At 25.7% G+C, this 13,839-nt stretch overlaps 1 protein-coding gene across 1 annotated transcript in view; it reads left to right on the forward strand.

The window, feature by feature from the left end:
- The first annotated feature begins 3,740 nt into the window (after positions 1-3,740).
- Positions 3,741-13,839, forward strand: part of LOC111628939 (connector enhancer of kinase suppressor of ras 2-like) — a 32,622-nt gene continuing 22,523 nt past the window's right edge. Inside the window, exon 1 of the mRNA XM_023372797.1 lies at positions 3,741-4,202. Coding sequence (XP_023228565.1) covers positions 4,145-4,202 — 58 coding nt within the window. The 5' untranslated portion in view covers positions 3,741-4,144. The remainder of the gene's footprint in view (positions 4,203-13,839) is intronic.

Raw genomic sequence — 13,839 nt, forward strand, 5'->3', positions numbered from 1 at the left:
AAAAAAAAAAAAAAAAAAAAAAAAAAAAAAAAAAAAAAAACAGACATATAGTAAGAACCACATTAAGATGAAGTATTATATATTGAACATTTTTCCATTTAAATGTTAAAAAATTATTAATAAAATCAAAATTATTAGGAAAACCTTTATTAAAAATTATAGAATTTGTAAACATTAATATTATAATTAAATATTAAGAAGCATTATGTATGCATACATATTTATATGCGTTGGGCGAGTAGCCTATCCGGCTCGACATTTGGAATATTAATACAACATTAAACTTGAGCACTGTTTAATATTAATTATATTAATATTTAGAACTTATAACACACCCAAATATTAAAAAATAAGAAATATATCCTTCTATTTTTTTTATCTCTTTTCCATTTAATCCTTTTATATAAAGTAGCATCGTTATTTATAATAGGGATCTTATCTGATCCCATACATCACACTTGTCATATGGAGAATATGAATATTGAATTTTTTCACTACTTGCTACTTTGTAATTTAGTATTAAGTTGAGAAACAGAAACTTTATTAAATTATGTGACGAGAAATTTTCAACTTTTAGTAGTTGCCAAGTAATCTTTCGCATTAACACGTCATTTGAAGCGGCGTATCTATTGTTCGTACGCATATTAAACAAAAGAAAACTTCAAATCACCCACATCATAAAAGTAACTACGATTTCCTCGATGATTGTTTCCTGCCATTGTGTTTTCGAAGGTCGTGAACTTACTTTGACTTCGGGTCATGTTAACATAACCTAACATTTGAATTATTAATATGAAAGAATTTAGAAATTTTAGAGCTAATTTCTATAAAATTACTCGGGTGTGTGAACAGTTTTGGAACAAAGGTATGAATTTCCGTTCCACACACCCAGAGAAACAGGATGTCTTTAACGTACACCTCAGTGCATCGAGAGGACAAAGAAACATTCTTGTGGTTAATAAGGTTATCACTTTGTATAACTTCCTTCCTGCATGACTTGTTTAGTGTCGCCATCTAGAGCCAAAAAATAAAATAAAAATTAAGTGTTTTCCCCCCCTCCTTGTATTAATAGATTAAATATCATATGATCCACTTTCTAACTTTTTAAACGAACTTATACGAAGACGAATTGTTATAACAAAACATATGCCTATTATGTCTCGTGTTAAAAAATAATTTAAAACTTGTTGGACGAAGCTATAAATAGATATATATCAATATTTATTATGCATTAATGATGTTATTGCATGTTCTTTATTTAACCTTAAGTATAGTCAATATATAATAAACCCAAACTTTAATTTGCATTTGAAGTTATTCATACGCTACTGCAGTCAAGCATGGACCTATGGAATAATTTTGCAGGCTATAGCACTCTCATATAGTACACCTTATTTGATATTTTGAATACTCTGTTTACAACTTTTATACTTTCAAGGCTAACTTGTAGATTTATAACCTGCATTTATTAAATTTATAATTAATTTATTTTATTATAGACCTTATTAGAATTATATAAGACTAATATATTTTTTTTTTCATGGACAATTGTTTAGAATGAATACAATGAACTGTGAAAGAACTTAATTATGCGAAGTTCTAGATCTGTGTTAACTCAATTTTCTTTAATATGTTTTAAAGGTTTTCAAAATATTTTTTTAAATTCATATAGAAAAGTTTCTTTTTGCTTTTCATCTTATTACAGACAATTTCAGACAAGGTTACCTCTTCTAAACACTAAAGACACCGTTACATTTCCATCTATTCAATGATCTCAGCCAGCATGTGTCATAAAAGAGTATTGTGATAGGAAAGGAAGTCCTTGAGGGCAGGAAAAGGGGAAGTTTCAGACTCGTGAAAAAACAACGATTCGGGAGCCAACATATCAGAGCAACTGCTGATTATATATAGATAACCAGTTTTTTTAAAAAATTGTAATTGTTTTACCACATTTCTTAGCCCGTAATTAATGTGGTTTTCAAGTAATTTCAAATTGTCTGCTGTTAGATATTCTTAATATAGATAAAATTATTCATACAATAGATCCTTTAGTGTACTTTATACGCTTGGTTGTACAATGAACAATTGTAAAAAATTCAATGTAGTCCAACAACTGTTTTCCTGTAACCCACGGTGTTTAATAAGAAAGAATATCATTAGTCGTTTAACTATCTAATGCATTAGACCTCAGAATAAACTGGAAAAAAAAATCATTATAGAAATGAATAGAAACAAAACAAAAAAGTATATTGTGCCAATTTTAAAATAATATATTCTATAAATTAGAATATCTTTCATTAGATAATTTATAAAATAAATATGTCTATTAATTTCAGCAATTATTTTAATTGTGAAAGGCGTTTATCTGATCCTGCGTATCATGTTCGTTATCTTGAGAAATATAATTTAGTATAAATTAAAAACACTTTCATATAGATTAAATAATAAAGATAATACTTATTTAATTTTTATAAATATATAATTTTTCTTCTTTAATTTGTAAATTTATCGTTAATTATTATCTCAATTATTTTCCATGTATAGAGTAATTTATAAATATATTTTTGTTTATTTTACTAAATTGAACTTTTTAAAACCGTATAGTTAATTCTTTTATGTTTAAATGTAGCCTTATTTATTTCATATACTATAAAAAAGAGAGGCAATTGAAACAATCAGTGGCTAAAGTTTTCAATTAGTCTTTCTTCGTTAAACTTTTTAAAAGTAGCGCATACTTCAGAATCTAAAAAAAAAATCTTTTATAAACTAATCAGATAAGGAGTATCTACTTGAGAAACTCAAGGCTCACTTAACATTTCAAACAACAATTTAAATACAAAGCTTACACTGATGCGAAAAAATTGGTTTAAAAATAATGCTAATCTTATGGTACAGAACACAAAGTTTTATTTTCTAACTTTTAAGATCGAAATAATTACATAATCTTGTAAATAAATAATTAAAATTTTCATTTGTTCTCAATTATATATTAAAAAAACTATATATATATTTATTATGAACGACGCTACTTCAAAGGCTAGTATAAAAATAAAAACAATTGTTCGTATATAATAATCGAGCGTGATTATTTCTCCTTACGCTGAACGATGGATATAAATATGGCAGTTCTGAACTACTTCATTACCATAATATTGTTTCCGTATTGAACAAATAGTCAATTAACGCTTTAGGGTTTAAATGATTATTTTGCACGCTCGTAGCACTTGTTGTATGAAAATAATTGTTTTTGTAACCAGAGGCTATAACGTACTGTACTTCAAGAGAAAATTCTAAGCCGTTTTTATAACATACGTGTTAAAAAAATAAAGAATTTCTATATTCTTTTTCGTTTTCCCCTTCTCTTTTTCTTGTGTAAAGAGACGAGATAAAAGGATAAAATTAATATTAATTTTCCTATTAAATTTGTTCGAGTGTAACTGAATTCTTGAAGAAGATTATCTAGTACTCAATATTGTTTCAGGATGCTAAGTAGAATCGTGCGAAAATATGCGGAGCATTACAACCATTTACGTATAATAACAATGGCACTTATTTCTTATCTATAGAACAGTCAATATCGCACGCAAAAAATGATAAAAAAAAAAGAATCTTTTGTAGTGGACATTGCCATCATCTCGGTACTCATTAAACTTGTCATTACTACACGGGCACCTGTATGGCTTTTATCTCTACTACTACCTTTTCCTGACAGGAAATACGTCGTAAACAGGTTAACCCACGCGATATAGAGTGGAGACAGACTCAAGTTCCTTAAGAATGAATGAAATGATAGATAACGACTGTGAAGTACAGTCGACAGAGTCGGAAAATCATCCTCTTTTTTTTATACATCAACAGCCATTCGCCGGTTTGACCTTGGCGAGTGAGAAAAGTCTCTTGCCTTGACTCGGAACCGGTGGAGGGTCCCACTTGGTTCGATGCTACTTCGTGTGTTAGGGAGTAGACGAGAGTTGTGTTGTGGATTCTACGTAACAGTGTTGGACTCATTATACGACCAACCAAGCAAATCTACAACTAAGTAAGGGAACTATGGCACTTTGCACAGTAACACTTGACACTTAAGAGAACTTTAAGCAACAAGTGGTTCCTTCGTTGGCGGTGCTAAAGGTGGCAAAATGCGAGCATGGCTTATGTCAATGTTGCAGAATGGTCCCCCAGACATGTTGCCGAGTGGCTTCGAGGTAAATTTAATTATTTTACTTCTTAAAAGTACTCCGATACGATATATGTATGGGAATGAAAGTGTCGGCCTGATATGTATCGGAATTTGTTTTTTCTTTGTCGGTGCGGTATGTGTTCTTTTTCATTGTCAAAAATTGATCAGTTTCGTTAAAAGTTGTTTATTATTTGTTTAATAGATATAAAATAGTTTATACTATTAAACTATAATAATTGTCCATATTCGTACGTGAAATAATTTTTTTTTCCCTTCCGACCAACTTTCTATTGTTTATTCTTAGAAAACTTTTTTCCTTGTCCGATGTAGTTTCGCATGAGTAATTTCGAAAAATATTTTTCCGTTTGAAATATTAAAATTATAAATTTCCTTGTGTTTTACTCGAAATTGACACAAAATATTCAATCTTTATCAGTTCCTTTAATAAAGTTACAATATATTTCATGCTATGATATACTAATCATCATTAATCCATAATTTTTTTTACACGCTGAAAACTAATTTATATTGAATATATAAATTATTATTTATGCAACTTTTTATTTTATGTGTAATTAAATATATTGTAAATATGTTTAATTATACAGAACAATATATAACTACAATATGATAATAAGTAAATATTTGTATATATCTCATTTCAATTAAAACAATGTTATAAAGTATATTTTTCTCTGATCCTTTTGAAAATAATTTATATACTGTATATGTATATAAAAACTTTTTATTCTTATTTTCCTGTATGAACAAATATAAATTCTTCTATGTCTTTTGACAATGGAGGAAAACTAATATAATTGCCACTGTTATTGAGAACAGAACAAGTTCAAAATTTCATTTTTCAAATTAGCTATGATTTTTTTTTTTATTTCTTGAGTTTGTAGCAATAATTTGTAAATCTCTGTGTAGATGTTGATATCTGTTGTAATATTTTCTTGTCTGACAGAATTAAATACATATATAAATAAATAAATATTTTAATTAATTAAAATATTTATCATTAATCTGTAGCTTGATCTATGTTTAGTACGTGAAAACTTTTAAATACAGGTTGATAACAGTCATAAATATTATTCACTTATTGACTATAAAAAGTGTAATCTTTATACAATATCCTGGATTTGGATGCAGAAACATTACATAAGTGCATATGTGGAGGCAAATAATGATTATGCAAGTACAGATATACAAGCAAATGAAGATCACACATATATGAATATTGATAAAGATCATATAAATGCAGATACTAGTTTATTAATTTTCACGTGGTTCTAACTATGCCCTTGAACTTCTAGAATTTACCTGTTCTATCAGAATGTTTCATGAATGCTTTGTAAAATTTAGCATGTAATCTTTTACAAAATTTTCTTAGATGATTTTATTTTATGTTGAAAGTAATGATTATAATCTGAAAATATTTAAAAATATTTCATAATTTCTATGAATTGCTTAGGAAAGATTATTTATTGATAAAGAAGTAAATCAAACTGTTTATGCAATTTTATATTTTTTGTATTAGTATATATGAGAATATCTACAATTTTAATTTACTTACAGTATATTTTAAGTTAATTTTTATCATATTTTTTGAATAAATAGTTTTAAATTTAAAGATTTTTTCAATTTTATAATGTTATTCAATTAAATTCATTAACAATAGTTTAATTTTATACAATAAAAGTTTCATTAAAGAATTTAAAAGTAAATTTTTAATGCAAAACATCAGCTTCAATTACAATAAATACATTTACATTCTATTCTAAAGATGTTTTTGATGTAGTAATGAACAAAAATAATTTTTGATCTTAGACAGATTAAAAAAACAATGACAATGTTGTGTAAAATACATTAAGCAACCACAGTTCTAATCACTAATAGTTTTTGAATTCATACAAAACTTAATAAGGTAAAACAACATAAGAAACATCTGAGTAAATAAAATTCAAAGATAACTTAATGATATATTATTGTGTAAAACAATAATTAAAGTCTAGATTAATAAGTATAAGTTGTTGAATTTTCAGATAACATTTACATTAGCTTTTAATTTGGCAGTTTAGATTAATCATTATTGTATAATAAATAATATTATTAAATGTAGTTTATGTAGATTTAATACATTTTTTGATATTAATTGATGAAATTTATTGTATGAAAATGGTAATATATTCTTATCGGTAAAGTGAATACCGAGACATAACACAACTGCTTGATACAAATATGTTACAATACTATAATATGTAATACAGTAAGAAATTTTATTTATTTTTCATTAAAGATTTTATTTATTTAATATACCATTTTATAAAATAGAAAATATATTTATAACTTTTATTTCAAATAAATTTAAAGGCATAAATAATGTATGCTAAAATGTATGTTATATCTATCTAATAAACTGAACAGTTGAGTTATTTTTTTTTATCTTGTAATTTTTATCACAAACAGAAATGTAAGAGATGCTTTGCATTTCTGTTTATGTTAAAAATTTTTATATATAAGTCATCTACTATATATATTCTTTGTTTATTGTAATTTGATCTTTCTCAATGATATATTTTAATATTTTAATTTAATTTTAATTCTTATCAATGCTTTTTAACAAATTTAAAATATATAACTCTATTTTAAATTTATTTAATTTTATTAGGTTTCACAATACTGTATTCAATAGTATTGTTTTACTGTCTATTCATCGTTTTAAATTAAATCAAACTTTTGAACACTTATACATTCTTGTTTTCTTAAGTTTCCTGATAGAATTATTATTATAATGTACTAAAAATATTTTGAAACAAAAGCCCTCTGAATCTATTGTTGAAATTAATAATTAAAGTATCAAAATTTGAACTAAAATTAAAAAAGTCTTAAGTTATTTATTAATCTAAAATATTTTCTAAGATTATTTCATTCTTTGTAAATTTCTGTGTTATAAATTATTTCCAGATTAAAAAATAAATTAAAAGTTTTGTAATTTTAGTTAAGTTTTAGCATTTTTTGTTAAATTATATGTATCTGTGTATTTAATTATATTTACTTCTATTTTTGTGCCAAAAATGATTCTATAAGGGCTTTATTAATTACAGAAAATAATTTTTTTTGAACTAATTCAATTGACAAGCAATAATGTATTACCAAATATGATATTTAAATAATAAATATAATAAATTTACCTCTGTTATATGATCATTATTTTCAATGTAAAAGTATTAAACATATCCTGCTTTACTTCTTGAAGTTTATGTATGTTTAAAGTTATCAAAATATATACTGTAGTTTGATAATATAATTTAGAAAGTGAATATTTAATGACATAAATTTATTAAATTGAGAAAATTAAATAGTAATTATTAAAATATATTCAAAATAAAAGAATGATATGTTTTTATATTAATTGAGATAATTATTAACAGATGGCAAATAAATAAATAAGAGAACAGTTCAATTTAAATGTTTTATTATTCTTAAACATTTTAGTATGATTGTTTACATTAAGGCATTAATTTTATCACATTGATAATTTTTAATTTTAATAATTTTTGTCTTTTCTTGTTATGTCATCTGAAGAAAAGAAAGAAATAAGGAAAAGTTCATTTATTTTAAAATTTTATTTAGATATTATTCTGTCATGGATTATATTTTACTTTTCAGTAGTATATAATCTGTGAAAATTCTAGATGCTAAATGTTTGATTTCTAATAATTAAATTCATAAGTAACTTTATAATTATTACTTATATCATAACAAGTAATTTCTAATTTTATATAAAATATATTTATACCCAAAATCAGTAAAATTAATTAATGATATGAACATTTTCATCCATTTCCCATGAACATCATCAGATATATCTTAACAAATACCAAACAGAAAGTTCTGTTTGGTATTCATTAAGATAATTTATACGTGATGATGTTTATGGGAAATGGATGATGAAAATTTTCATGTCATTAAATAATTTTACTAGTTTTGGGTGTATTTGTTTATGTCTTTCATTACTTACAACCGATTTTGGGAGAAGTGAAGGTGTAAAATACATTTATTATACTTTTTTAGTATCCAAATAATATATAATATGATATATCATGGTTTAATTCTATTGTGAAAATATTAACTATCACTGAGTAATGATCAGCAGAAATTTGTTTAATGTTTTAAATTTATTTTTAATATGATATCAGTCAGACAAAATAATTTAAAAAGCTGCTTAATTTTGGAAATCAAATAAAGTTTATTGAATAACATTGTCAACTGTATTTCAAGCTATAGATTTTAGAGCAGTGTTTCTCAACCTCTAACGAATCGTCGCCCCCTTCAATGTAGTATCGCCCCCTTTAATGAAACTGTTACGTAGTATCCATCTTCAATGAAACCATTACGTAGTATCGCCTCCTTCACTTCAAAATTCCAATGCTGAGGGCCAAGGCTAACGCCAAATTTGTACTGCATTGAATAGACTAGTGACTAGTATATTGTTATTTGTTTAATTATTGTACGATATAACAAATAAAATATCTAATTATTTTTAATATGTTTTACTATATTGCCCAAAAAATTGTTTTTTTTGCCCCCCCCAAAATATAAATTATTACAAATTGCCTCGTCAACATGGAAAAATGCCCACATGGGGGTGATATCGCCCCCCCATTGAGAAACACTGTTTTAGAGGATGGCTTGAAATAGAGCCAAAAATATTACTCAACAAACTTCATTCGATTTTCAGAATTAATTGTTTTGTTATTTATTGTTTAATTTATTGTATAATTGTTTTTAGTTATTTATTGTAATATGTTGGTGTTGAGTTTTGACTTTACATGAGATTTAATCCTTCAAAAGCTGCTTCCAGCAGTATTGAATAATTTGCAAAATTGATGAAAATTTAAAATAAAAAAATTAGAACAGTAATTATCTTGATGACATCAGTTTCACTAAGAAATAACATTGATTCAATTTCAATTTTTTCTCTACCTTTTAGCATTTCTGAGAAGATTAAAATTAGTCTAATGAATTCAGAAACACAATACTAGACAAAATGTCAATTTTTTATGTCAATTTTGAAGAAAAATATAATGTACTAGAATTACTCTTTGCATATACTATATTAGGTAATGATAGCAAGAATTAAAATACGAAATATGAATGTAGAACTTGTGATAATCCATTGTTAGTTTTTAGCTTCTTATTTGGCTGCTATCTATAACAAGTTTAGCAATCAGCAAACATTAATTATTTTTATTTGACACAAGATATAACAGTGTTTTTTATGCTATATATTTTCTGTTATCTGTGTTATGTATAATATATCACCATATTTCACATATTGTTTTCTCATGGATAAATAATATAAGAATTTTTGTCCAACTGCCAATAGTTACTGTTCTAATAAAAACCAAGATTGTAGATGAATAAGTTTTAGCTATATCTAATGCAACAAATATACTAATTGTTGAATATTTATGTCATCAAAAATAAGAATGAAATTAGTTGTATTTCGTTCAGAATGTGACATGTTTATAGTTATAGATTTAACAGTTTGACTTTGAAATGTTTCAGAATGGTTAATAAAACTATTAAAAAAGTTTAATTTTTCAAGAAAAATAAAACTATTTATGTTCATGATTATTAATGGATTATTAATTAGGACTCTTACAAACTGCAAATTAAAACAAAATAAATAAATCATAAATATAACTATGTAATAGTTTTTAAGAGTTTAGAAATATTATATTGTTCTCTGTCTAATATATATATAATATGATTGATTGCAATGAAGTTCAATGTTCAAAAATATAATTGTAAGGAAATTATATGTCAGTATTCAATCATATATTGAAATTTAAGATATAGCACATCTTCAGAAACACAAGAATTGTCTATATTAGCTGAAAATAACTTAGTTTCTTTATGATGATAATCTTATAAGCTCTATTTTATTATCATATAAATTTTGAAATCAGAATTCTCGGTCTAGATAATATTTATAATAAACATAATGATAAATGCAATATGTAGTTTCATTTGCTGATGATTATATTACTATCTTAAAAAACTTTAGTTATAAAATTATAGTCATTTCAATTACTGTATAAGGAAATAATGCAAAGTTCAAATCATGAGAATATAGTTTGTATTTCAAGGTTGAAAGCTGTAACTTTGATAATGATATGAAAATGACTGTTCTGAGAATTATCTAAATGGAATATTTTGTGGAAAATTAAATGAAATTGTGTTTCGTATTTATATTTTAAATAATTCTTAAAACTGTCTTTGTTGAATATTTTTAAAAATTAAATTATAAAGTAAAAAGAATTGCTTGAAAAAGAAATTATGTTATTAAATTAATTATAATTTTTATTAATTTACAGCTAAAATTTATTTACATAATCACTTCTCCAATGATTTATAATATAGTTTTGGTCTCAGTTTCATCTTGAATTTGAAATTATTCACTCATACAAAGAATATTGCTCTTTAAGTAATAAATATGTATTATATCAATGATGCAGTTTTCTTGATATTCTTTTAAAAGGTCAATTTTTTTAAAATATTGCTCTAGCTCAGGGATGGCAAACCTTTTGAGTTTGTGTGCTATACAGTAAGCATACTTAGCTTTAAAGATGTTTATGCATACCAAAGTTTTAGACTTTGAATAACAATATTTAAAGAAATTAAACAAATATGCTTTAATTGGAATAAATGTAAAATAGCTGATTAAAAAAGGACGATTAGGTGATAAACCAAAAGGATGATTGAAAAAGACAGATGATAAATCAAAATCATATGATACATAACATGCCAGTTTGAGCACACATACCATGCCAGTTTGAGCACACATACCATATGTTTGCTACTCAATATAGCTATATAAAAATATTGATTATCTTCTTTTTTGTAAAAAAAAAACCTGATAATTTAAAAGATTTTTCTATTTAGTGTTAAGACTGAAATGATTGTCATTCTAAAAAGAATGAGTCATTTCTTGAATTTCATGGATCTATTAGAATTTTATTATTAAATTAATATAATTACAATATATGTTTTATATGGCAGTAATGTTCTGCTAATATATTTTAATATACAGGATGTATATAAAATGTATAGTCAATGTTGGCAGATATACTCTATACATAAAAGTAAAAGAAAAACATCTAGTCAACATAGATTCAAAATCTCTCATTTGCAAGAAAAAGTCCCTGAACATTGTAACAAGATTCTATTAGAGTCCAAGTATCTTAATTGCATGTTTCCTGGATAATAGTAAAACCAGTTGCATGGTCTCCATTTCCAAGCTTAAGTCTTTTAGATTTTTAGATGTGGGGGAATTTTGAAATCTCTAGTATATCCAGTGGCAAATGTTTGAGTAACTACAAGTGTGGGTAGTAGATGGGTGATATATCATCAGAAACACTTCTGGCATTTTTAATGCATGAGACCGTTTATGCTGCAGTGTGTAAACAGTTGTTTAAATAGATCACTTCTAACACCTCCTATGAGACAGCTGGTGTTGTAACAGCATTCTGTTTCATAGGATCTGCATGTTTCTATAGCATGTACAGTACTATATATGCTATAGAAAACAAAATACATGTTTTGCTTCTGCTTTTTAAATAGGACAACTTTAAGGGACTTTTATCTCAAACAAAATATTTTCAGACCCATATAAAAACAAAGATAAAATTTCTAGTCTAAGTGTAGAATATGTTTGTCAACTTTGGCTACCCATTTTACATTCATCTTGTTGGCAATTATGAGCTTTCTTATCTTTCAAACAGAGGACAAGTAACAGGTGCATTAAAACCTACTTCATACACATCAGAAGAATTTTTACAGATGGCATGAATGTTTTGTCTACTCTCTAAATACTAATTAGCATTACTGATCAATTTTAAACAGACACAACAAATGAAGACTTGATCTTCAGTTTCCTGGGTCAAAGCTAAAGCTTTAGGCATTGTACCTTCAAACTACTGAGTTTGTTCTTTTGCACCTATGTTATCATTCACTTTCTTTATACTCATTGTTCTTTTCAGCATCAATAGAATCTAAAATATCTTTCAATTCTTCATTTCTGACATTCAAAACTTTTTGTGGCAAAGATGAAGGGTTCAAACCAATCTTCAGTTTGCAGAAAAATAGCACCTCATATGAAAACCTTTTAATACCTGAATGATAGGCTCTGTTCTTCATTTAATGAACTGAATAAATTACATGTTTGATTCTGTTAAATCATTTAAGTTCTTAAATTATTCTCATTTGTAGCTGAGGATGATCTACAAAATGGAGGCTTAAATATTATTAATTCATTAAATTCATTTGCTGGATACAAAGGTTATTTCTGTTTTTCTTTTCTATATCTTTGTTTGCTCTTTTGATGCTTTCTTGGCCTTGACCGTGCACAATTTCCCTGCACAATGTTCAGCTGAGGCCAGTAATCCTTCAAACATCAGAATATTTTGTTTGCAAACCCTCTTTTGTTATCTGAGTGAAATATTGATGGCAATCTATGAACAGTAAATATATTACATAAATGAAGTGCTACTTCTTCAGTTCTCTTGGATTTAAGAGCTCTCAACACCATAAACTTTGTTAGGTAGTGATCAGATCATAAACTAACAAGCAAGATTTTCTTCTTCTGTTGACAGGATTCAGATTCAGAGTTAAGAAAAGTTCTAAATCATGCTGAGTAATATTAACATGCTTAGTAAATAGATCTTCATCATCCTATCTTGCCCACCATGACCACTACAAGCATGAATCTCAAAAACTGTATTGAATAACTTACCATCTAAAACGTAGAATTTGACTAACATTGAACCACTGATGTATTCATTTTTTTGTTTTTCTTGCACCATCATTATACCATAGTTATTTAATAACCAATAAAGACAAGAGTCTTTTGTTTTTTGTTTGTTTTTTTGCTTAATTTTAGTGTTATTCACTTCTCTTAGTAGTTCTTTTTACTTGTCATCTGTGAGACAAGTGCTGCTTTTTGCAGAGATTTTGTATTAGAGTATCCAACATTTTATAGAATGCTTAAGCAAAGTATAGAATTATATTTATTTCATATTTTGCCAACTGCTTTTGGGTGTTTTATAGATTTCCCAGGTGTTCTAAACAATGCCTGAATTTCATACTTTTCTGGTAACATATAATGTATATGCCAGACAGGCAAAAATAAATTATCATCAGTGGTAGTTTATCAGATTTTCTTGTGTGGAGAGATAGAATAGAATTGTTGTATAATTAATTGAAAGAACTTTATTTAATTTTACATCTTATTTTTTTTAAGCTTTTAATATAAAACATTGGAAATTTTTATAATTTTTGTAAAACTATGCATAAAAAATACATGTTTATTTTACTTTAATAAAACAAATTATAAAGTTATAATTAATATTTTACTTCATTTACTATTTTAATTGTATATAAAGTCCATTCTCTTCTCTTTAAGAGAGGCAAATTTATCAATTACTTTATCATTGAAGTTAGTAATATTGCTTATCATTATTTTTCCAACATTTAGCATGATCAAAACAAAAAGGTAATTTTTATAACATTGCACTCCTCAAAAATGTCTTTTTATTTTTGAAGAAAATACAAAAGCTTCTTCTTTCAGACTCATATATACAATAGCTGTATTC

Source organism: Centruroides sculpturatus, unplaced genomic scaffold (genome assembly GCF_000671375.1).
Source record: "Centruroides sculpturatus isolate CEXI.00-Female unplaced genomic scaffold, Cexi_2.0 scaffold611, whole genome shotgun sequence".
NCBI classification, from domain to species: domain Eukaryota; kingdom Metazoa; phylum Arthropoda; class Arachnida; order Scorpiones; family Buthidae; genus Centruroides; species Centruroides sculpturatus.